Raw genomic sequence first — 22,395 nt, 5'->3', positions numbered from 1 at the left:
TGTAACAGCAATGCCTTCAGCTAGACTGCGCTGTGGCGATTCCGGCGCAGTCTGCGGAGTATCTAGGTATGCATACTCTTTTTCGTATCCTACGTCAACATGATGATACACAAAGCCAAATTCAAACTAGAGTCTTTGACCTTTCGAGGAATGAAACTCCTGCTTGCACGTCAGTCTGAACGCGACTACTCCAGCCCTTCTCGCTTGCAAACTATGCCTTGGTTAGCATCTGGCTAACTTCCATAAAGACTATTTCATCGCGAGCAAACGAATCGCTTTTCGACGCGCCAATTCAGAACTAACGTTGTATGATGTGATGCCACGCAAGGTTTCTTCGCGCAATGCCATGCGGCACTCTCAGTATGTTTATATCCCTATCACTCACCCTTCCAATGATGACCTGTTGTGCTACGGCACGCTGGAAATTACCGACCGAGACTTCTGTCGATGGCGATATACAATGGCTGTTTCTGATACAAACCAATTCTTCACTTACATTGATCTTGTTTATGAAGCTGTACGCTGACCATTGGCGTTCAACAGAATCTTGGAGTCTTGTGGCTTCACGCTCTCTCCCACCGGTACGCATCAATCTCTTCTACGCTTCGGATCTGAACACGAACGTTTTATGATGATACGGCACTGGGCTCCGACAATTCTTGACGGATACGCCTATTATGGCAGGCCTCAGAAACCTCGCCGACTGATACTGTCTTGTTGTCTTACGAGAGTATATATATCTGGCCGAACTCGGCTGATGTTCAAGCAGCTCGCAACTATGTCGCATACTTTGCGTCTCAATTCGGTAAGTTTACATTGTTCTTTGCTTTACTCTGGATATGATGCGACCTCGATGACGAGTCCGATGGGATTCCCAGTGACGATTCATACTATTTTACCATTCATGCCAAAACTGATCCACAACTCTATCTTCAGTCTTCTTGATTTTTTCAAGGATCATTGCTGACTGTTCGATCAGACTTGGAGGTCATTACCATCCTACCATACGGTACGCGCATGATTTCTCACTTCCCCATACATCATGATGAATCGACACATACAAAAGACAAGCATATGTCCAAGCTTCGGCGAAGACGAGAACCGTCATGTCTGACTTGCCATCTCGCTGGTACACGTAAAACATCTTTCCGAGGCCCCAACTGATTGGTGGCATAGGCTTGGTCGTCGCCTGTCTAGCGTGGTACCGAGATTCCCAAGGTATGTGAATCTCATTACAATTTCATGCACTGCTTTCCAAGATGAACATTTAATTATCACGACGGTCTACCGAGCTACGGCAATGGTGATAACTGCCTGTGACAGGGCAAGAGTCTGATCAGCGTTTTTCTTCTACTCGTTTTCATGCGCATTATGCTACACAACGTTCTGACAATCTGAACAGTTACTTGGTGAGCTACGCATATGAGCCTTGTCGCTTATGATTCATGCATTTGGCCCTGCTGCCCTTATCGCCCAACATCGGCGTACTTTAGGACTGTGATATTTGCATACCACATGTTTCCATTCTGCTCAATTCGCAGTGGACATGGCCAAAGTCTCATCTGCTTCTCCATCTGGACATCCTTCAAGCATGAGGCATGTAGTCAGCCTCGCTCGAGGTCATATTGGTCGATAGACTACCCATCAGAAGCTAACATCATGATTCGTCGTTCATATTCCACTAGCGTTTACATGTTCCGACGTTGCATATTGTTCGCTTATCATAACCTAATAGAATTCACTGTTACTTCATCACCGCACCAATGCCGTCAAATGAACATTCCTCGTTGTGCATGCCTTATCTCATGCAGAAGTGACATGCTCGGAAGTTTGCAACCTCCGCTGATTAAAGTCTTAGGGATGGTGTTCTTTATCACCGTCGGCTCGACCTGGACCAAGTTCACGGAGATCCGTACGCTATGGAGTCGATCACCACGATGTGGTAGCCGAAGCATCGGGACTCTCACCAGTGTTAGCCTAATGACTTGGGGAATTTCATGCATTATGCCTTCATCACAACAACGTCAAGCGTGTATTTTAAACGACTGTATGCATAGCTTATAGGCTGAGGCATCTGCAGATCATTAGGAACCAAACACGCGGACACTAACTTCCCCACGCCAGTGCCACTAGTCGCAAAAGGTAGCGAAAGGCTAAAACCCGGGGATACGTTCATGATCGTCGGCGTATGCCGTACTTGCGACGGTCTCCTCCGCCCTAGCGACTACTATCAGTATGTGGTGGAAAGCTTGGCAGTTCGTCACCTTCCAAGACGAACTGCCCAGCGAATGAGAAATGCTTCTCTACCTGTTGGATCCGATCGCGATTCCGAAAAGTGGCAAACGGCAAAAACTTTCATCCCATAACTTTTGTGAAACGCCTCATTATCTGCATCGCGAGATGGATATAGCCGGCCTGTCAGCGTTCAGGAGAAGACTTGGCAGCATCTTGGCAGCATCTTGGCCATTACGTTAGTCTGGTGCGTGGAGAGTCCGTTATCTTGGAGTATTTGCAATCTTTACTGTCGTGCTGATGATTGCGCGTTCATGGCGAGTCACTCATGTTGTTGGGAATCCGTGTTCCGTGATCGGAACGTCTGCGGTAGAGTGTTTTCACTGTTGGGGAGTGTGCCCCCTGATATTACGTCTGATCATAAGCACGATCTTTCTGGCACAGCATATTCACTTGCACTCAGTCGATTGTCCGAAATCCTTTTCTTTTGTCCACAGGCACGCCTCTCCTTTGACTTAGCAGAACACCTTGACTCCACCTTATCCTCGACACTACCCTATCATATCTCTCATCTGCCCTCGCATCAAGAGTGACTGTCCGAACCGCTCCTCCCTTGCACCCCCGACTGTCTTCTCTAAAAGTCATTCCAGCCTCTCCATCCACTCTCCTTCCTCACCCGCCATAGAACCAGCGCATCAACGAAGGTATCCGAATCCGTCGCCCGCACTTGCATGCCCCTATAAGCACGGGTCGAGTAAGCACACGCGGGGGCCAAACACATAGTCCCATCATGTAAGGCGGAGAGAGGAGGGGCTGCATACTCGTACACGAAGTGTACATACACTGATCGTGATGGAACTAGGTCTGGACGTCTGGGACGATGCGTAAAGACCCGAGGTTTGATAGCTGCGAGGACACTGTCTTGATACATGACGGGTAGCTTTGAGCTCTGCTCTCTAATTTCATATAGCTCTAGTAGCAGGGAGAGGGAACTGGAGCTGTATGATGCTTCACGCACGAAGCGAAGATCTCGACTCAAGACATGCGACTCGCATCAGAGAAGGCATCGCTTACATTCTGTATGCTCCTCACGGATACGGTGAGTAGAAGGTCAGTTGTCGCTTTCGTGTGAGGAAGGTCGATCTCGTTGTGGACGTTGAATATCGAGGAGAGGGGAATCTTGATTACAGCACTCCTGTCGAACTGATCTAGATTGAGGGAAGTATGCATCGTTTGTTGAGTGCTACTCCTCGCGCTTCCCATCACACTATGTCCTCAGTATGACCAGACTACCCTTCCACAAAGGAGGAAGTCATCACATCCGAGGGGGAACATGTCATTCAACGGAAGGCAGGTAAGACATGATAGAACGAAAGAAGCATATATTCAAGCCTCCTTCCCAGCACGATTAAATATGTTATCACGCAAACCCAACCCAGATCAGACCAGCCAAACACAAGGGGGAATCATGCCAGATGTAAGAAAACGAGCCAGAAGGTCCTTATTCCAAAAACAAAACAGTCGTGGAACCTTCACCGGTCCCCCGCCCATGCCCTCGTTGTCCGAACCACGCACATCAAGCCAGCGCGGACCCCGTGAGAACGCCGTGTAAAATGCTCCATGTGATGTACGCGCCGACCGGAAACACCACGCAAGCAAGCGAGTTGCAAAGAGAAGCGACATGGACGGCACGATGCTGTGTAACGCGTTCCGTCAAACCGCCCCTACAAGCCTAGACCTACGGAGCAAGTCCATGCATATGCGAGGATGAAGGGGGGACGTTGACACATCACTGGGCCGCCGGTCTCCCGATACCCTGTTTAGCCTGCATATCGTGTCAGTGTTCATGTCGTGCAAAGGAAACTCGCGTGCGCGCTGAACTCACCTTCATCATCTCGATCCTTTGCTTCAAGTTCTGCGTCACCTCGGCCGCGCGTTTCCAGCTCTCCGCACCAGACGCTGCTTGCGAACTGCCGATGCGTCTTGCGCCTGCGCCGTTCTCAGCCGGACTGATACGATCACTGCCTCTCGACGATAACGAGGGCTTGGTAGACGCATCTGTACGGGGAGGACTTAGCCTTCCACTCATATGTGAACTAGAGCGGCGGGAGAAACTATCAAAGTTCTCCTTACCGTCACTACCTGGGCTCAGACGAGGACTCAGCGCCCCACTGGAGAAGTTCCTTTCGCTTCTCGCGTACTGCGTTTGAGATGTGTTTCCGCTGCCGTTGTTATCGGAGTAGATTCCATCTGCTAGGTCTGCGGGGGGTGGTGAACTGGCGCGAACCTGGCGACTGAGTTCGCGTTTCAGACGGTCGACTTCACGGCGCTGGTTCTGTACTGTTTGTTCTGCTGCTTCGTAATCGGAGCGAGCACGGACGAGTTGAGTTTCCTTTGCTTTGATTGAAAGTACGTCTCGTGTGTGATCCTCAATGAGCTGGGCATTTTGGTTCTGTAGCTCGTATATTTGGGAAGTGAGCTTGGTACGCTCGCTGCGTAAGTCTTCAGCCTGACGCCGGACTCGCTCAACTTCTGCACGAAGTTCTTCAAGCTCTGCTCGCTCTACCAAACTAAGTCCAGTAGGGGCTTGAGCGACGAAAGGCGCGGCAGCAGGTTCAGCGGCGGGCTTGCCCAGAGGACGTCCTGCGAGACCTCGTCCAGCCCCAAGCCTTGGTTGTGGAGGAGGTGCCTCTTCTTCTTCTGGAGACGGTGATCTTATTGATCGAGTTGGTGAAGCGGGAGCGGGAGCTGGTTTCTTCAAGCCTCCTAACCTTGGCCCTGCGAGCCCTGACTTTGGACCACCCAACTTCGAGGCGCCTGGCCTTGATGTGGGCTTTGGCGCGAGAGGTGCCATGGGCTCCTCCTCTGGTGGCGGTGGAGGTCGAGCTGCCGCTGCTGGGGCTGGTTTCTTTGCAGCGGGCCGTTTGCCTCCTAGAATTTTCTTCTTCGCAGCTGCTGGTGGAGCTGCAGCAGGCTTGGGAGGGGCTACGGGCTTGGGCTTGTATTTAGATTTGACTTCGGCAGACTCAAAGTACTCCTTGATCTTGGTCTTCCGGATTTCGTCAAGGCCATCGATGTGTGCGTTCATGATGCGGTCTCCCATGATCTTCCAGAGCGTACCAAGTACTTCCGCACCGGCAGATCGCTGCACCTCTTGTGATTCGGTCAACAACTTCGTTGTAGATTCGGCTATCGCCTTGGCCTGTTCTGGTGTAGGTGCATCGCGGGACACTTTCAGACATCGCACGAGGAATCGTGTAGATTCGAGCTTGACTTGCGGGTTTTTGTGTTTCAAGAACTCCAGAATCTCCTCCAAACAGTCTTGGAAGCTGGCATAGGCGAATGACGCATCGAGGGCAGCTGTGATTGCGTCGGTAACTGACTGTTTCTTCTCCTTCAGTCGCTCCATCATCGCGTTCATAATGTCTTTGCGGTACCTGCCAAAGCTCTTTTTGAGACCCTTTGCGAGAAGTTCAACACAGTTGGCAGCGGTTGACACGACGGCGATATTGGCGTCTTTCATGGACTTAACGAAACCACGAATCAGGTCGTCGAATGGTCCTTCGGCGATCTTGGGGTGGTTCAGAGCTTTTAGAGTCTCTTCAAGAACCTCTTTCCTGTCCTTCCACTTGGATGATCCAAGTCTGTCATTGTAGTCGTTGGGGATGTTGGGAAATACGTCCACAGGTTCAAGCTCAGCCTCGAGGTCAATGACGGCATCTTCTTCCTCTTCTTCCTCCTCCTCTTCAGCTGGTGCTGCGGCTGCACGCTCTTTCGCGGCTTGCTGGGAGCGCAGCAGTCGCTCCTGTTTCGGTGGTGGGTCGTCCTTGACCTTTTCGAATAGCTTGTCGAGGTCTGTTTGCTGGACAGGCTTCAGGTCATTCCAGAAGAGGGGCTTCATGGCATCCTTGAGCCATCGGTAGAATTCGACGGTCAGTTCTTGTGCTTTGGCTCGCACGTTCTTATCCGCGTGACCATAGCTCTTGGTAAGGGTTTTGAGGACGGGCTTGGGGTCGACTGTTTTGCAGCCAAAGGCGTGGTATATGTGAGTCAGGGCGTCCATGGTGGCGGCGATGACCTTGGGCTGCTTGTGCGAGAGCAAAGGGAGGAGTTCTTCGATGACTGGTTCTGGCTTGTCTGTCTCGATGTACAGCATCAGAGCCTCGAGGGCCTTTTGCTTGGCCGCTGGTCTCGTTGACGGCAGGCCCTTCTCGGCTATGGTTGCGATTGTGATTTGGCGCGTCCTGTGGCATTGTTTATCAGTACGCCGCTTTCACAACAACCCCGCCATGCAGTGCTTACCGTGTGCAGCCCGCCTGGCCTGAGATCTCCAGGAAGGCGCATAGTGCGGCCAGGCCTTCTTGCTGTGCTGCGACATTGGAGTCGCCTACCACACCCTTCCATATGCTCGCATCCGTCACAAACTGGCGCACGATGGGGTCGGATTCGCTGGCGGCGAGGTTGAACTCTTTGGTGGCGGCTTCGTATGCCTCCTTCCGCACCTTCCAGTTCTTGTGTGTGAAGCGGTCGGGGAGTGGCAGCGAGCTGAAGTCTTCCTCCTGGTCCGCCATGGCTGCTGTGGGTTGCGCGTGCTGACGTGCGGGGGGAGGGCGGCTGCTGGGCAGTCAGTCACGCTGTTTGGGGGGAGTGTAGTCTGGGTGTTGTGTAGGGAGGAGAAGATCTCAGCGACCATGCGGGGGCGTTGCGCGTGGGTTGGAGGGTAATGCGATGCGCCGTGGAAGGGAAGATATACACGGCAGGTGCGGCCGGGGGTTCTTACCTTATCTAGTCGGAACAGACAAAGAAGTATTCCAGGCGTCGAGTAGCTTCTTTGTGCGCAGGCGGTGGAACAAGGAGGGCGCGTGGTGGGGGTGCGGTAGGGCGGCGATGCAAAAAGTGTCGTGGTGTGTATTTGGTGTTGGGCTGTCGCCTTTGTCACCCCAGCGACCGACACACAGCTGCTGCAGCATCATCCCCAGCATCCTCTCCAGCAGCCCAGCCAGCCGTCCGCCCCGTCCAGTCCAGTCCCGCCCGCCATATGCCCATTCACCTCACACCAGCGCCCCGCACACGCATGCATTACTCCACCGCACTCGCTCCATCAATTCGCGCCTATCCTTGCTGCCCCAATCACTCACCGCAAATCCCCGCAACCACGCCGCCAAGACACACGGGCACTCGAGTCCAACACCTCCCGTAGCTCACCCCCGAGCCCGTTCCGCTGTCCTCGGTGCATGGTAGCCACTAGCGGCCATCGCGTGTGAGCAGGCCATCTTCGCCATGAGTGCTATCCTGACCGACCGCCAAGCCGAGGAGCTGTGAGTCGCCCACCCGCCCTTCCCCAGCACAAGTCACTGACGAGCGGCGCAGACACAAGGCCATAGCAGCATACCTGGGCGTCATCGGCGCCCCAGACACGGCCGCTGCCTTCCGCGAAGAGGCAAACATCCCCGCCAGCTTCGACGATGCGACGAGGAAGAAGTACGAGGGGCTGCTGGAGAAGAAGTGGACCAGCGTCGTCCGGCTGCAGAAGAAGGTAGCTGCCCTGCACATCCAACACAGCGGCACACATTGCTTATGCCCTGCAGGTGCTGGAGCTTGAGCAGCGCAACCAGACCCTCCAGGCCGAGCTGGACTCGACCACACCGACCTCCCTCATCCGCCGAAACCAAGACCCCACCAGCTGGCTACCGCGCGCCCCTGCACGCCACACCCTGCAGTCTCACCGCTCACCCGTCACCTGCGTCGCCTTCCACCCCGTCTTCTCCTCACTCGCCTCGGGCTCGGAAGACACGACGATCAAAATCTGGGACTGGGAGCTGGGCGAGCTTGAGAGGACTGTAAAAGGGCATACAAAAGGTGTGCTGGATGTAGACTTTGGTGGTCCTCGAGGTGGCACACTGCTCGCATCGTGTTCCAGCGACTTGACCATCAAGCTCTGGGACCCTTCAGACGAGTACAAGAACATTCGAACACTGCCTGGTCACGACCATTCCGTCTCTGCAATCCGATTCGTTCCCAGTGGAGCAGCGGGCTCACCCTCGTCCGGCAACCTCCTCGTCTCTGCCTCTCGAGACAAGACTCTACGGGTGTGGGACGTGACGACAGGATACTGCGTCAAGACAATACGAGGTCATGCCGACTGGGTACGCGACGTTGCGCCAAGTTTCGACGGACGGTGGCTGCTCTCTGCAGGAAACGACCAGACTGCACGGTTGTGGGACGCCAGCTCAGGAGAGGCCAGATGCACTTTTCTTGGACACGAACATGTCATCGAGTGCGTGACAATTGCACCCCCGGCCTCCTATGCCAATCTTGCTGCGCTTGCAGGGTTGAAGAAGCCACCACCCTTCAGCAGCTCCGCAGAGTACGTTGCTACTGGGTCGAGAGACAAGACGATAAAGATATGGGACGGGCGAGGTACGCTGATCAGAACACTCGTTGGCCACGATAACTGGATACGCTCGTTGGTATTTCATCCGGGAGGCAAATATCTCCTGTCAGTCAGCGACGACAAGACGATTCGCTGCTGGGATCTTACACAAGAAGGTCGATGCGTCAAGGTGGTCACAGACGCCCACAGCCATTTCGTCAGCTGCATGCGATGGGCACCCAATGTGGTCAAAGACGTCCCAGTCAACGGCGAAAACGGTACATCAACAAACGGTGCCAACAAGAAGAAAGAAGAAGAGGCGGCCAAAGCAGGCATACGATGTGTTATTGCGACAGGCAGTGTAGACCTCAGCGTTCGCATATTTGCATCATGAGGGGGAAGGATTGCATCAAGTCCCCAGCTTCTACAGCAACATGACTACGCCGCTCTCTAGCTGTGCGCGGTCCAAATCCAGCCTCGGAGTCTCTGAAGTGCTCTAGGATGATATGTCTGGCCAGTAGCTCGCAGAAATTTGTTTGGGCTCCAGGTCATGTCTGTTCTGCGCCAGACCATGTACGTATACCCCATTTACGTGTCCCACGAAGTTCTCTCACGCGTTGACGATAGCGGCGTTTCTGATTTGGGATACAAGGCCTGTGGTTGGCCGGGAAAGTCTATGGATAGAATAGCGAAAGATAGTCTTTTTAATCGTAGTATCATGGGCTCAAACATGGTACTCTCAATTACGATTGTTCAATTGCATGCGAAGATTACCACCATCTCAAACAAATGCATTTTGGACCCTGCCAAGCCACATCATTCATGACGTAGCACCCATTTGCAACCCTGCTTGTCGCGTGTAGCTCCCCTGATTGCTAGCCAAGTCGAGCAACATGACGATGGAGTTCTTCGTTTCCTTTTGACGGCTATCACTCGTCCTACCCGAGTTTGTGATTAGAGTTCCACTTCAATCCCAATCATGAAGCATCGTCTCTCCTCTCTAGCCTCGCTCTCCCGCGTCTCGACGTACCCGCATGCACTCCATACCCCGATATTCCCCCGAACGATTCCTCGAGCGACTACACAGAATGGAGCGGCATCATGGCCAGGACAACTTCGAGGCTTCACGTACACATCCCGTCTAGGCCTTAGACCTCAGCCCCCAAAGCCGGACTTCACCAGCTCCAATGGTCGGCCCGCGTCAGACCTCAACAACAACATCACAGAGGAAGAAAAGGCCGATTTCGCGAAGAGACTCGACGAAGATAAGGGGAAGCAGATACGCACGCCATGGCACAGAGAAGGGAGTGATCAGCCGCCTGTTGCGCGGCAGAGGAGTGCTGGAGCAATGACAAAGGGTAGCTAGACCGTTAGTGGTCTCCACGATGGCCAGAGACTAACGCCATGTTCAGGAAAACTCCTGACTACGCCCTCCCGTATGCTCAAGCTCATCCTTCCCCTCACCACAAAAGACATGAACTCGGACCGGAAAGACATTGAGCCGCTGGCCCTCCTTGTCCACCCTCAACAGCCTATTTCCTATCTTGAACGTCTCGTCCAGGCCGAACTGCCCTTCATTACAGACAAGCAAGGCCGTGAGCGCCCGCCCAATGTCCACTTCCTAGCTGAGGACTCTATGCAAGACGAGGAGCGGCCATCAAAGTCTGAAGATGCAGATGTCAGCGAGGAAGACTTTGATCAAGTTGACAAGATACGCATCGATGGCAAAACAGAAAGGACAGGCAAGATCAAGAGCAGCGAAGACAACAAGACAACAGAACAAGCAGCAGCTCTCCGCGGCGGGCACGGTGAGGGAGGCGTGGAGTCCTACTCCGGCCTCGGACAAGAAGCATCATCAGACCAGAACGCAGAGCGCAAATTCGTGCGCTGGTCCACATCCACCGAGATCGGCGACTTCATCCGCGACGCTGCTCGCGGTCAAGAGTTCGCCATTGAGATTGAAGGCGCCCCAGAAGAGATTCGCGTCGGTGTACCCAGCTTTAACGACCGAACCTACTACCTCCGCATGCGGCTCCGCAAGACCTCCAAGAAGATCAGCGAAATGGCCTCCATCAAGGAAGAATGCGACCACCTCGCGCACAAAGCAGCGCAACGTGTCGCCCAATCCGGGTTCCTAGGCGTGGTCGGTTGGTGGGGCGCCGTCTACTATGCAACCTTCGAGACAGAATTAGGCTGGGACGTCATGGAGCCTGTAACCGTAAGTCCCTCTCCCATCCCCATCCCCATTCCCATTCCCAACTCCAACTAACCATCCCCCCCCCGAATAGTACCTCGTCGGCCTCAGCACCCTGATCTGCGGTTACGTCTGGTTCCTATACCACAACCGCGAAGTCTCGTACCGCTCCGCCATGAACTTCACCATCTCGCGCCGCCAGCAGAAACTCTACGCCCAGCACAACTTCGACCTGCGCAAGTGGGAGCTCAACATCGAGGACGGCAACGCGCTGCGCAAGGAGATCAAGGCCGTCGCTAACGAGTACGACGTCGAGTGGGATGAGATGAAGGAGGAGGGCGATGAGAAGGTGCATGAGGCGCTTAGGAAGGATCGGAAGAGGAAGGAGGGCAGCAAGGATAAGGATGATGATGAGCCCAGTGGGGGGAAGGATCAGGTGCATCAAAAATAGAAGGTGGGGAGAGAATATGTGCGTGTTGAGCGTTGGATACGTGTGGTGTGTTTTTTCTTGAGCGAGGCGTTTTGGAGGCATTTTGAAGCGATATACATTATAGACACATACATGGGAGTAGGCAGTCTTTGGGAGGCATGTTACATTTGGTTCGTTGTTTTACGTTATGTGACCGGAGATTGTTACAACATTAATGTCGTTACACAAATGCATCGACAAGGTAAAACAACAGCAATGGAAGTTGACCAACATCGAATAAAGCAACGAAACCACCAATAATCAAAGCACACAAACATGATTCTTCGAAAATGTATTGGCAGTATCGAGTACATCCATAAGATCTTCATCGCACCCGTAAACTATCCAGTCGAACCACATGACACACTCACACTAAGCATGTACTCCACATCCATCCACCATGCCATCCGCCATCATTAACCCTTCCGGTCGAAAACGGGAAAACCCAAAGGTAAAGCCAGCCCACTGATCAGGCTGCTGTGAGGTATCAAATTCTGCAAAATCCACCCATACTCATATCGCTTATCATCGCAGACCTGCCCATCTATAACATAACGCAACTTCGAAGAAACCGGAAAGAAAGACCCTGCTCGGTGAATCGAGATCAGGGTGCCAGTCAACGTCCAGTGAAGGAGTCGACTGTTGGGAAAAAAAAGGCGGGGGGAGAAAGCCGCGTCGAAAAATCGTCAGAGAACTTTTGGGCATAAACGGTCGTGAAGCCGTCCATCAGGAGAAGAAATCGTAAGCCATGCGCCATTCGCCGAAGAGAGACATTTATCGGACCATCGTAACTTGCGGCCGATCAAGAGTGACAAGGAGCGAGTCCTACTCGGCGACAACTGTAGAAAGTTTAAGCCTTGTCTTCTTTGGGCTCTTCCTTGGGAGCTTCTTTCTCGCCCTCACCGTCTTTGTTCTTGACATATTCATCATAGACGCTCATAGCCTCATCGACCTTGGCACGAAGAGCGGACTCATCGGAGGTGCTAAGAAAGTCAGTAATCAGGACAATGGCGCGAATGGTTATGGGTATACGTACAGGTTGATCAACTCGCTGTTGTCCATCTCAAGGAGCATACCGGTGATCTTGCCAGCCAGTTCGGGCTGCATCTCGTGGATTTTGGGGTAGAGAGCCTCGCCGAGCATCTGCTTCTGCTGACCCGGAGGAGCGTTGTTGAGTGTAGACATGTCAACTCCAGCAGGGCCGCCAGTAGCGGGACGACCACCCTGAGGGAAGCCAGGCATGGGAGGCTGACCAGGTCGGCCTTGGGGCATGCCACCACGACCAGCACCCTGTTGAGGGAAGCCTTGACCGCCACGCATACCAGGGACACCGGCCATCTGAGCCTGAGGCATACCAGGCATAGGGGCCATAGGGCCAGCACCACGTCCGCCACGACCACCCATCGCCTGTTGAGCAGCCTGGGCCAACTGCAGGTACTGAGGGTTCATGTACGGAGGGAAAGCACCAGGGGCCATGCCAGGTGGCATGTACATTGGGGGCATCTGTTGAGCGTTCGGTCCACCACGGCCAGCTTGCTGAGGCATTCCACCAGGGAAGCCAGCGCCACGACCACCCTGCTGGCCAGGCATGCCGGCAGGGAAGGGCATCTGTCCACGAGCGTTGGGGGGGAACATCATGGGCTGCTGACCAGGAGCAATGAACATCTGGGGAATGGCACCGAACTGCTGCTGCTGTTGCTGTTGCATGCGGAGCTGGTTGCGGGCCTGGATGGTAGCCTCGAGCTGGTTCTTGCGGATCTCCTTGCGCTGGGCGAGAGCAACGTAGAGAGGCTTGCCGTCAAACATCTTCTGGTTCATATCTGTGACGGCCTTGGTGGCCTCATCGGGGTTGCTGAAGCAGACGAACCCGAAACCCTTGCTCTTACCAAGAATCTTCTTCTCGCCCTTGATGGTGACCTTGTCGCCAGCCTTGGTCTCCTCCTTCTTCTCGTCAGAGGAACCCTCCTTGGCCTCGTCCTCGCTCTCCTTCTTCTCCTCTTTCTCCTCTGGCTTCTCCTCCTCCTTGTCTTCGGTCTTCTCCTCCTTGTCGTCCTTCTTCTCGTCGGACGGGGAGTCGGACCGCTCGGCAGGCATAGCATCACGCATGACCTTGGCCGATGTGATGGTGCCGAAAGGAGTGAACATGTCGCGGAGCTTCTCATCGTCGACCTCGTCGCCAAGGTTCTTGATGTACAGGTTGACACCCTGGTACTTGGACTGCTTCTCGATGCGGGCCGCCTCGTACTGCTTGCGCAGCTCCTCCTCGCGCTCGTGCTTCTTCTGCGCACGGCCAACGTAGAGCTTCTGGCCACGGAAGTCGGTGTCGTTGAGGGTGTCGACAGCGACGGATGCAGCCTCGTGCCTGATGTAGTTGACAAAGCCGAAGCCACGGCTCTTGCCCTGCTCATCGCGAGCAATCGAGGCAGAGGTGATGTCGCCGTGCTTCTCGAAGAGGTCACGGAACTCGTCATCGCTGACATCCAGGTCGATGTTCTTGACGTAGATGTTGGTGAAGTTGGCCTTCATCTCCTCGAACTTGCTCATGCGCTCCTTCTTGGGGATGTGGTGACCGACGAAGACCTTCTTTTCGTTCAGAAGCATGCCGTTAACGTGCTTGATGGCGTTGTTGGCAGCCTCGGCGGTCTCGTAGTGGACGAAGCCGTAGCCCTTGGAGCTGCCCGTCTCGTCCTGAGCGACCTTGCAGCTCAAGATGTTACCGAAAGCGGCAAAGGTGTCGTGGAGAGCCTTGTTGTCGATGGCGTGGTCGAGGTTCTTGATGAAGACGTTGCCCTGGCCGGTCTTGCGCAGGGCGGGGTCGCGCTGGGACCACATGATGCGGCAGGGCCTGCCCTTGACGACGGTGTAGTTCAGCTCCTCGAGGGCCTTCTCGCCGTCCTCAGAGCTGTTGTAGTTAACATAGGCGTAGCCGAGCGAGCGACGCGTCACGGCGTCACGGCACACACGGATCGAGGCGACCTGGCCGATGGACGAGAACAGCTCGAAGAGCATGGCCTCGGTGACGGAGGGGTCGAGCTCGCCGACGTAGAGCGACGCAGAGTTCTGGTGGGCGGGCGCGGCCGTCGTGGGGGTGGGGGCATCGCCCTGGGCGGCGGGGACGCTGGTGTCGATCTGGGCGACGCTGGGCTCAGCAGCACCGTCCTGGACGGGCGACGTCGAGTTGGCGGCTTCGGAAGACATCTTGTCTGTCTGGCCGGCGTGTTAGCGGGGCCGTGTGAATTTTGCGGGCAGGAGCAGCGGCCGCGAGGTGCAGGTGCGCTCGCTTGCACGCCAGGACTGGGCACTCACCTTGGGCGGCTGACAGGTTGCGGGCTGACACGGTGCGTGCGGGAGACGAAGAGGGCAGGCAGAGGGCGCGCTGCTTCGTTCTACCTGGAGCAAAAGACCGGGCGGAGAGCAAGCGACAGGCAGTTGACCAAGGCGGGCGGTCGGCGGACGGGCTTTTTTGTAGTTTTCTGTATTTTTTTGTGGCTTTTTCTGTTATGTGCACTCCGCTAGGGAACCGGGCAGAGAGAACTGTTTGGTGTAGTTGGGTGATAAGCGGTTGGGTGGAGAGAGGCTGAGGTCAAAAGGCATTTTATTTCTTTGGCGGGCGCTTTCTGTGTCGTCGGTCCGTGCGCCCGCCAGGCCTAACCGGGATGGCACCGCCCGCGTGAATGAAAGAGCCTTGCTGCACCTCGAACAAGGCCAGGAGGAGCGCAAACGGAACAGGCAGTGACGTCAAAGGCATAGGAGGAAGGTCTGGTCACGGCTTTGCATCGCCTCAATAGAAAACGAGGCCCAGCACGTCTTGCGAGAACAACAGTCATCAAGATGTATCTCGACAGCAGCATTCGTTCCGACCAAGCTGCGTCTACCCAAGTTCATTTGATCTGACCAAGCATTTTAATCTCACCAAATACCAGCAGAGACGGGTATTCATCCAAAAGCGCGAAATCATCCAAAAAGCCTGCCCAACTGTCCCACGCCTACTCCCTCAAACTATCGTCCCATCCGCCTTGTCCCGTGAGGTAACTCTCCACCATCGTCTTGCAATCTTCCAGCCCTTGACCAAGAGCCTCACCCCATTGGCTCTCCACAAGACCGACCTTTTCTTTCAAATCATCCGTCAACCGCTGCTCCTCATCCGCCCTGATAGCCTTCATCTCCTGGTCCACGCCAGCCAGATCTTCCCCTTCCAGCAGCCTCTGTGTCTCAAGAAGTCGCGAACCCGCGACCATGACGCCTGTTTTGACCTCATGCAACAAGCAGAGCAGGTTGGTTTGCGATTCGATGAACTGATATGCGGAACGACCTGCATGCGCCAAAAGGGTGTAAAGGTACTGTAACGGAAACTCGCGATATGCTGGCGTCTCATCATACTCCTGCGGAGGAATCAGGACGTCGCAGCCGTCTAGTCGCTGGGGTACCTTTTGCACGACCGCGAGCAGTCCAGGTGCAATGTCCCAGAACGCCGATAGCTGTGTCTCGACACCTCTAGTTACGTTCTGCTCGATGACATCCAAGAACCTCTCGCACCGCTTCAGTATCTCTTTCTCAAACAACACCTTGCGATCTTGCGCGTCACGGCGGAAGAAATCCATGGCTTCCTTCACCTTCTGATCGTTCTTCGCTTGAATATAAGGCAAAACGATAACGTCCCGGTACAAATCGTTCCGCTCGTCCTCCAGTTCAAACATCTCCTTGTGGAGCTGCTCTCGCATTTCGAATAACCACTTCAACAGTGTAAGCATCTCCAAAAGTTCCGGCTTCTCGTCGCCCTCCTCTTGCGTTTGATTTGGGTTGAGCTCTTGAGCCTCGCTAGACAATCGTCCCCTGAGGTGCTCTATCGATGCCGTCACCTTGGTAATGCGCTCGCAGAACATAGCATGAAGTGGGTTGGCGACGTCTTTCTGGAAAGAGTCGAAGACGTTCTGCACCATGTCTTGTGCGCGCCGTTGCTCGCGACCTTCGAAATCCGCATCCGCTTTGGCCGCGTCCGCAAAGCTCATGACGCCATTCCGTACATTGTCTTGAATGTTATTGTGCAACTCTACTCTTCTATCCTTGAGTGAAGTACTCTCTTGTTCCCTTTGCAAGTCGAATTTTGTTCTGAATGCAGCCTTGGTTGTCTTGACATCTTGCAAATCCGACAGGGTGCGCAGGCTACTACGAATAGTCGCTAAATCAGGGTGACTGTTGTTGACAGCAGGATGATGACGCGGATACGCAGGCGGCAAAGTGACAAGTCTTGAAACATCAAGCTTGTGTGAATCCAATGTTGCTGAGCTGAACATCGAATAATGCCCACATGACTGCTGAGATTGCCCTTGCGACTCCTCTTCATGAAACCCAACCTTTTCCGGAGGATACTCATTGGGTCCGTAGTTTTGGATGTTCCTAGAGCTTGCTCCGAGTCGTGGCGTGGCCTGATCCTCGTCATCCCATTGTAGATGCTCGCGACTATCCCTAGGAAGAACACCCATGTACTTTGATTCCCGTTTGCTTCTCTCCAGTCGTCTACCACCGCCGACCCCTGAAGAACTGCCATCGCTCTCCCACCACCGACTTGCCGATCGGCCTCTAGAGCCCTCCTCATCAGCAACCGTGCTCACATTCATGCTTGGAATGGGCGATAGCGAAGGGTGATAATTGTTGCCCCAGGATATCTCACGCGCTTTTTGACTAGCTGCGCTGGAGGGCGACGCAGGCTCAGTGCGCGGAGTAAAATTCCCCATTGAGGACGCAGGACTGGCAGCCGTCGTAGGAATCGAGTCAGTAAGCCTCGTGTCTGGAGACTCGCCAGCAAGAGATGCTTGCGATCTTCTACCACTCAGTAATAACGGAGTTCCTTGGGCACTTGGTGTCGCTGATCTTCTCCCTGTATTATTGTATGAGCGCCACAAGTCTCTTGTCAAATCCATAATGTCTCCAGCCATTGCGTCAAAAGCACCAGAGTACAGGTCACGGCGAAGCCTAGACTCGTTCACGATGAATTCGGCAAACAGCTCTAGCCTCTCTTGATCAGTTTCGGCCGTCATCTCCCTTTCTATGAATTGCTGATGACGCTTGATGGATGCTCGGGCAAGACTGTCACGGCCTAGCGGTTTCGGCGTGCTTGCAGAAACGTCTTCGACCCTCGATTTCGGCGGTTTCGAAGTTGATCGGTTCGCCGCGTCTGAACGAATCGTCAGAACTGCTTCAATTGGGTCACCATACGATCGCAGCGGTGGAGTAGGAAGAGTCTTTGACGAGACCAATACCAAAGGCTTTTGGTGTTGATGAGCCGTACCTGGCGAAAATGGTGGAGTCGGTGCTGCACCCGATACATTTCTTTGATATGTGGGGTTTCGCGGAGTCGAATTCGAGGATCCTGGATCGTCAAGCAAATGCGAGCTCCTCGGTGAACGTATACCCCCGCCGCTTCTTGGGGTGCTCTTGGTGACAGCACCGCGACGATTCAACCCACCTTCTGACGTACCCAAATCCAGATTAGCAGGCTTTGTTGATGCTACCTCCAAATCTTGGGCCCATGGGTTGTTGCTAGGTTCAATGCGTTCACGTGCAACACGACTCTCACTTCTACGCTCACGGATGCTTCGAGTGCTATGCTCGCGCTGCGGTGCACGGTAGAGGGTGCCACTCGAATGCGAAGATGAGCTAGGTCCTGACGTGATGGAAACATCTTCGTTCTCTATGCCTGGCGCGAATGGCTTCCGATAACGAGAAGCTTCCGGACTTGTGTCAATACGCAAAGGCATTGGAGACTTCGATCGCGTACGCGATGGCTCATCCTGCCAGCCCTGAGGTGTTGGGGGGATGGGTCCTAGTGTGGTTTGGCCGGGTCTTCGTGTTGGAGGCGAAGAGAGAAGGTTCAGATTGCGGCTCGACCCAACGCCGGGCCCAATACTATGCGATCTCGAGCTAGGTGGAGGTGGGCCAGGCGGGGGAGGTGGTAACGCCATACCGGGACCCCAACCTCCCTGAGGAATCATGGGTGATTCGTCGATTGGCGTCCGCGTTTCTGTGCCATGGCCCAGTATTCCAGCTGAGGCTGCTCTTCGAGAAGCAGGAGCAACAAGGGGTGACTGGTGTTCTGGACTCCATCGACGCTCTGGAAACGCGGTCGGCGTATAGCTGCAACAACGTCAGTCGTTAGTCACCTATGGATTGAGTGGACCTACTGCGACGAAGCACGATCAGCAAGCAACCCGGGAGAAGCTGGTGGTCGCTGAAGAGCATCGGATGTGTTAATCTGCAAAGACTCGATGGCGCTCGGTCCAGGACTGAGATCGTTGTTCCGGTTTCTAAAAGATGACAGACTGAACTTGGAAGACAGCTTGTCCCGAGACACTGATCGTTCCTTCCCATTCCTTGGAGGGGGAGGGGGGAACTGCTGATTCGAGATCATGCTGGTTGCACTCGACGGCATTATCATCGACGCCGGACGACTAGGATATGCTGATACTGGTCGTGCTCGTGCTCGCGCGGAGGGCGGTGTACCCGACGATGGCGGCGGTGGCGGTGGATGGACGTGAGAGAGGGCATGGGGATGGGTCTGAGGAAATGCTCTGTTCGCCAGATGCGGCGATGAATTGACGCTCTGCGACGGCGTCTGGCTTTGGGCAGGCGAGTACGGAGGAGGGGGTGAGGGCATCGCGGCTAGAAGCACTTAGCATCACTTCGTGTCATTGCTGAGAGATATTGAGTAGACATGGAAGAAACGGCGCGGCGCATTCGTTGAGATTTCAGAGGCTACATGGCTTATGGATGCTGGAGAAAAGTTATATGTACCTTCCATTCCCGTGAGATTATGGGGGCGGGCAGGCGCGATGGGCGTCTGCGTGGCCGCGTGAGGGACATGCTGTCCGCTCGCCAGGCCATTGCGACTCCATTGCTGCGGGTTGTAAGGCACTGACGGCGCGTTCCTCATTGCCATAGGAGAGGCCGGCACGGGCGACGGGGCATACGTCGAGGGCGAGTTGGGGGCAAAGGGCGAGTAGGGCACGCTCAGAGTCGTCGCACTCGCCGTTGTTTGTAGCTGGCCATGCAGGTACGGCGTTGCTTGTTGCGGTGCAAAAACCGTTGTGATGAGGGGCGGCGGTCGCACTGCAGCTCGTCGCAGAGGAGGCGGCGCGGGATAGTGCTCAGAGGACATGGCGACCACCTGCGGCTTGACGCCCGGCGGTTCCAGCGACGGCGACGGCGAATCCGACGTCGATGCTCGGGGCGGCTTCACAAAGCGTGCAGCACTAGAAGGGGTTGGTCACCTCATGCCTGCCCAGAGACCCACAGATCCTGGTTCATGCTGTGACCGTCCGACGTGAGGTGGGACGGCAGGGCGACGTTGTGGGCGCGCCATTCGCTCCTCGTCGCCCAGCAGCCAGGATGGATACGGACATGAGGATGCAGGGCTGGGTGGTGGAGTCGTGCCTCCTAACCCCAAACGGCTGCAGTCGTCGAGGGTTGGCACTCTAACGAAGCTTGTCTTTGCTCGTCCAGCGAATCGCAGCTGCGTCTATCCTGGTGATCTGAGGTCGGCGGCTAAGCGCAGGATGAGGCGTTGCGGGTTGTGCAGCTCCAGTGCTTTTGTTCTTGGTATCAGGATCGCGAAAGACGTAACGGTCTTTTGTTACAGATAAGCGGAGTCGTTGGTAGTGACATCTTCACTGCGTTGGACTATCTGGAGCACTTTGTGAGCGGTGTTGGCGGTGCTTGTCCATCCTGCACGTTGGACTAAAAATAGCTGTAGAGCAGTTGCAACACCATGTCAAGCACCTGCATCTGCATAACACCGGACATTAAAGCCCTCAAAGTGCGCGTTACTCCATGGATTGATAGAGTGAATATCATTGGCAGCACAAAGAACCACATACACTAACGCGTCGAGCGCGGAGGAAAGTCATTACTACATCTGCCTTGAATGCTCCGTTTGACCCTTGCAAAAAAAGAAAACTACCGCGTATGGAGACTACCAAGCCTGTCCTCAAACACCCCATCAACCAAGGTCATTCTTCTTTTAGCTGACAAGCAACCCAATTCATGAATTCGCGCAGCTCCTCCAATTGATATCCTATGCTTTGTGCGCGTCGATGACCTTCTGTACCTCGTCTTTCGAGCCGAGGAAGATACCAGACCGGTCGTGGATGTGCTCAGGAACAACTTCAAGCATGCGCACCATCTTGCTGTTGACTGCGAGACCGCCAGCTAAAGAATAGTCAGTAACCGTGAATTATCACAACAAACAAGGCAAGACGAACCGTTCTCGAAAACCATAGCCATGGGCGCGCATTCGTACAGAATACGCAGCTTGCCCTTGGGACTCTTCTTATCCGCTGGGTACGCAAAGATACCACCGTATAACAGCGTTCGATACGCGTCTGCCACCATAGATCCAATGTACCTCGCGCTGTATGGCTTGCCTCCATCCCCAGGGTTCTTCAGCGACTCGACCCAGTTCTTGACCGGGTCCTCCCAGTAGAGCGAGTTACCCTCGTTGCACGAGTAAATCTTCTTTGCATCCTTGTTAGGGATCTTCATATCCGGATGCGTCAAGATGAACTCTCCAAACGCGGCATCCAGGGTAAAACCGTTGACATTACCACCCCTCATTGTCAGCACTAATTGCGCAGAGGCACCGTACATGGTGAATCCTGACGCGACCATTTCTGTGCCTGGCTTCAGCATGTCCTCCTTAGTTGCCTTTGCACCCTCGGGCAGCTTGTATATCGAGAAGATGGTGCCGACTGCAACACCAGCGTCGAGGTTAGAGGACCCGTCGATGGGGTCACAGGCTACGGCATATCGCGCATCGGGGTACTCGTCGAACATAATCAGGTCTTCCTGCTCTTCGGAAACGAGGAATCGAACACGTCCACAGGAACGCATGGCGGAGATAAAGAGCTCATCGCCGATCACGTCAAGCTTCTTCTGGTCGTCTCCAGTGGAATTTGAAGCTCCGGCCAGACCGGTAAGCTGTTGGAGTTAGCTGTCGTTATGTAGAGAAGTCAGGGAGGAATGCGTACGTTGATCAGTGTTGCTCTCCGGATGTAGTATGCAATACTCTTGAATGCGAATTGAAGAGCATGACACAGAAGCCTATCAAACCCAAATCAGCCCCTCGTGCGCCTGATCAACTGGACTCAACACATACGTGAAATCTCCAGTGGCTTCCTTGTGCTTTGTCTGCTCTTCTGTGAGGAACCGTGTAAGGGTAATGATTTCAGTGTTGATGCCATTCTTGGCTGACTGGCTATCGTTGCTGGTAGCCATCGCTTATATCAGAGCTTGTGTATCCGTTGAGGTTGAGATGGTAAGGGCTATAAGGTGGGAACAGGTGTGGGCAAGTTGGGGAAGAAGAGTAGCACTGGGGGATTGGGGAGACTTGTCAGGGTCAGTTGACGCGGAGAGCAGACGGGGATGTTATTATGAAGTCAGATCTGGGTCCAAGTGGATAAGGGTAGAGTCGGGCATGCGGAGCACTGTTCGGTGTCTGGAAGTTGCACTTGGAACTTGTCCTCGGCTCACGATCACCGGCAAAGTGGCCCCGGATTGGAGCAAATCGCGGCGGAAAAATAAGCACAACATACACCGGGTGCAAGGCTCTAGCCATATCTCGCGGGAACTGTTACCAGCAGTCTCGCGGAAAAGCCAACTGACGCGTTTTGTCGCGGAAGCTTGTGAAAGGTAGAGCGATGATGCAGGTGTGGATAGCTTGGAGGGGCAGAATGCGGGGCAGTACAACTCATGCAACGCCGATTCGGGAAGGAACACCACCGATCAGTTCGCCTCTGCACACCTGCGCGTTCATGTCTTCATGCTCTGACAAATGTTTGCCCTTTGATCTGCTAATACATAGTTCTGTAACTATCCTCAGACCTGGACCTTTAGAATGTGTCTGCGCACTTTCATCTCGCAATTTACAAAAGACCGCGCGCGAATTGTCACATTTGTCCGACATCTTCCGGCCCGCGGATCTCCGTTCAGATCACGATGCCACCCGCGTGAAGCCCAAGTCGACAATCTTGTGGATCCAGAGGGTCAAGTCTTGCGCGTTGGAAGAATTTTGCTTTCATAAGGCCGCTCTTCGTACGCCGCAGCCTCTGACAGCTTAAAGTCTGCAACAGGCAC

At 54.3% G+C, this 22,395-nt stretch overlaps 8 protein-coding genes across 8 annotated transcripts; 4 read left to right on the top strand and 4 right to left on the bottom strand.

The window, feature by feature from the left end:
- The first annotated feature begins 547 nt into the window (after positions 1 to 547).
- P153DRAFT_219855 (uncharacterized protein) lies at positions 548 to 1,096 on the top strand. Its single transcript, XM_033662616.1, has 2 exons — positions 548 to 805; positions 980 to 1,096. The coding sequence occupies exons 1-2, from the start codon at positions 629 to 631 to the stop codon at positions 1,019 to 1,021; spliced, it is 219 nt and encodes a 72-aa protein (XP_033524905.1). The 5' UTR covers positions 548 to 628; the 3' UTR covers positions 1,022 to 1,096.
- A 678-nt stretch (positions 1,097 to 1,774) lies between these two features.
- On the top strand, positions 1,775 to 2,263 carry P153DRAFT_219866 (uncharacterized protein). The gene has a single exon (XM_033662617.1). The coding sequence runs from the start codon at positions 1,819 to 1,821 to the stop codon at positions 2,062 to 2,064; it is 246 nt and encodes an 81-aa protein (XP_033524904.1). The 5' UTR covers positions 1,775 to 1,818; the 3' UTR covers positions 2,065 to 2,263.
- A 1,359-nt stretch (positions 2,264 to 3,622) lies between these two features.
- P153DRAFT_366100 (ARM repeat-containing protein) lies at positions 3,623 to 7,129 on the bottom strand. The gene is made up of 4 exons (XM_033667972.1): positions 7,013 to 7,129; positions 6,535 to 6,846; positions 4,118 to 6,476; positions 3,623 to 4,057 (listed from the first exon to the last, which is right to left on the bottom strand). The coding sequence occupies exons 2-4, from the start codon at positions 6,801 to 6,803 to the stop codon at positions 4,022 to 4,024; spliced, it is 2,664 nt and encodes an 887-aa protein (XP_033524903.1). The 5' UTR covers positions 6,804 to 6,846; positions 7,013 to 7,129; the 3' UTR covers positions 3,623 to 4,021.
- Positions 7,130 to 7,206: 77 nt separating this feature from the next.
- P153DRAFT_366099 (dynein regulator) lies at positions 7,207 to 9,381 on the top strand. The gene is made up of 3 exons (XM_033667971.1): positions 7,207 to 7,550; positions 7,603 to 7,768; positions 7,821 to 9,381. The coding sequence occupies exons 1-3, from the start codon at positions 7,513 to 7,515 to the stop codon at positions 8,997 to 8,999; spliced, it is 1,383 nt and encodes a 460-aa protein (XP_033524902.1). The 5' UTR covers positions 7,207 to 7,512; the 3' UTR covers positions 9,000 to 9,381.
- A 98-nt stretch (positions 9,382 to 9,479) lies between these two features.
- P153DRAFT_422399 (uncharacterized protein) lies at positions 9,480 to 11,538 on the top strand. Its single transcript, XM_033672366.1, has 3 exons — positions 9,480 to 9,963; positions 10,018 to 10,823; positions 10,894 to 11,538. Exons 1-3 carry the CDS (start codon positions 9,585 to 9,587, stop codon positions 11,248 to 11,250), a joined length of 1,542 nt encoding a protein of 513 aa, XP_033524901.1. The 5' UTR covers positions 9,480 to 9,584; the 3' UTR covers positions 11,251 to 11,538.
- Positions 11,539 to 12,118: 580 nt separating this feature from the next.
- On the bottom strand, positions 12,119 to 14,466 carry P153DRAFT_356269 (polyadenylate binding protein; the record flags this gene model as incomplete). The annotated part of the gene is made up of 2 exons (XM_033666634.1): positions 12,119 to 12,251; positions 12,305 to 14,466. The coding sequence occupies 2 exons, from the start codon at positions 14,464 to 14,466 to the stop codon at positions 12,119 to 12,121; spliced, it is 2,295 nt and encodes a 764-aa protein (XP_033524900.1).
- A 639-nt stretch (positions 14,467 to 15,105) lies between these two features.
- On the bottom strand, positions 15,106 to 19,660 carry P153DRAFT_338381 (uncharacterized protein). The gene is made up of 3 exons (XM_033665785.1): positions 19,060 to 19,660; positions 18,450 to 18,927; positions 15,106 to 18,402 (listed from the first exon to the last, which is right to left on the bottom strand). The coding sequence occupies exons 1-3, from the start codon at positions 19,421 to 19,423 to the stop codon at positions 15,255 to 15,257; spliced, it is 3,990 nt and encodes a 1,329-aa protein (XP_033524899.1). The 5' UTR covers positions 19,424 to 19,660; the 3' UTR covers positions 15,106 to 15,254.
- A 495-nt stretch (positions 19,661 to 20,155) lies between these two features.
- Positions 20,156 to 21,935, bottom strand: P153DRAFT_366095 (inositol phosphatase). The gene is made up of 4 exons (XM_033667970.1): positions 21,419 to 21,935; positions 21,291 to 21,363; positions 20,526 to 21,240; positions 20,156 to 20,472 (listed from the first exon to the last, which is right to left on the bottom strand). The coding sequence occupies exons 1-4, from the start codon at positions 21,535 to 21,537 to the stop codon at positions 20,339 to 20,341; spliced, it is 1,041 nt and encodes a 346-aa protein (XP_033524898.1). The 5' UTR covers positions 21,538 to 21,935; the 3' UTR covers positions 20,156 to 20,338.
- Between the last annotated feature and the right edge of the window lie 460 nt (positions 21,936 to 22,395).

This window comes from Dothidotthia symphoricarpi (genome assembly GCF_010015815.1).
Source record: "Dothidotthia symphoricarpi CBS 119687 unplaced genomic scaffold P153scaffold_8, whole genome shotgun sequence".
In the NCBI taxonomy this organism is placed as follows: domain Eukaryota; kingdom Fungi; phylum Ascomycota; class Dothideomycetes; order Pleosporales; family Dothidotthiaceae; genus Dothidotthia; species Dothidotthia symphoricarpi.
This window is presented reverse-complemented; position numbering and strand designations above follow the sequence as displayed.

Coding starts and splice junctions, on each gene's coding strand:
- P153DRAFT_219855 (XM_033662616.1), top strand. CDS start 629: ATGATGATACGGCACTGGGCTCCGACAATTCTTGACGGATACGCCTAT. Junction 806..979: donor ATACTTTGCGTCTCAATTCG/GTAAGTTTACAT, acceptor CTGTTCGATCAG/ACTTGGAGGTCATTACCATC.
- P153DRAFT_219866 (XM_033662617.1), top strand. CDS start 1,819: ATGCTCGGAAGTTTGCAACCTCCGCTGATTAAAGTCTTAGGGATGGTG.
- P153DRAFT_366100 (XM_033667972.1), bottom strand. CDS start 6,803: ATGGCGGACCAGGAGGAAGACTTCAGCTCGCTGCCACTCCCCGACCGC. Junction 6,477..6,534: donor GGCCAGGCGGGCTGCACACG/GTAAGCACTGCA, acceptor ACAATGCCACAG/GACGCGCCAAATCACAATCG. Junction 4,058..4,117: donor AAAGGATCGAGATGATGAAG/GTGAGTTCAGCG, acceptor CACGATATGCAG/GCTAAACAGGGTATCGGGAG.
- P153DRAFT_366099 (XM_033667971.1), top strand. CDS start 7,513: ATGAGTGCTATCCTGACCGACCGCCAAGCCGAGGAGCT. Junction 7,551..7,602: donor GACCGCCAAGCCGAGGAGCT/GTGAGTCGCCCA, acceptor CGAGCGGCGCAG/ACACAAGGCCATAGCAGCAT. Junction 7,769..7,820: donor TCGTCCGGCTGCAGAAGAAG/GTAGCTGCCCTG, acceptor TATGCCCTGCAG/GTGCTGGAGCTTGAGCAGCG.
- P153DRAFT_422399 (XM_033672366.1), top strand. CDS start 9,585: ATGAAGCATCGTCTCTCCTCTCTAGCCTCGCTCTCCCGCGTCTCGACG. Junction 9,964..10,017: donor TGCTGGAGCAATGACAAAGG/GTAGCTAGACCG, acceptor CGCCATGTTCAG/GAAAACTCCTGACTACGCCC. Junction 10,824..10,893: donor ACGTCATGGAGCCTGTAACC/GTAAGTCCCTCT, acceptor CCCCCCGAATAG/TACCTCGTCGGCCTCAGCAC.
- P153DRAFT_338381 (XM_033665785.1), bottom strand. CDS start 19,423: ATGTCCTCTGAGCACTATCCCGCGCCGCCTCCTCTGCGACGAGCTGCA. Junction 18,928..19,059: donor TAATCTCACGGGAATGGAAG/GTACATATAACT, acceptor AAGTGCTTCTAG/CCGCGATGCCCTCACCCCCT. Junction 18,403..18,449: donor GCTGATCGTGCTTCGTCGCA/GTAGGTCCACTC, acceptor ACGTTGTTGCAG/CTATACGCCGACCGCGTTTC.
- P153DRAFT_366095 (XM_033667970.1), bottom strand. CDS start 21,537: ATGGCTACCAGCAACGATAGCCAGTCAGCCAAGAATGGCATCAACACT. Junction 21,364..21,418: donor GAAGCCACTGGAGATTTCAC/GTATGTGTTGAG, acceptor TGGGTTTGATAG/GCTTCTGTGTCATGCTCTTC. Junction 20,473..20,525: donor GGCTATGGTTTTCGAGAACG/GTTCGTCTTGCC, acceptor ACTATTCTTTAG/CTGGCGGTCTCGCAGTCAAC.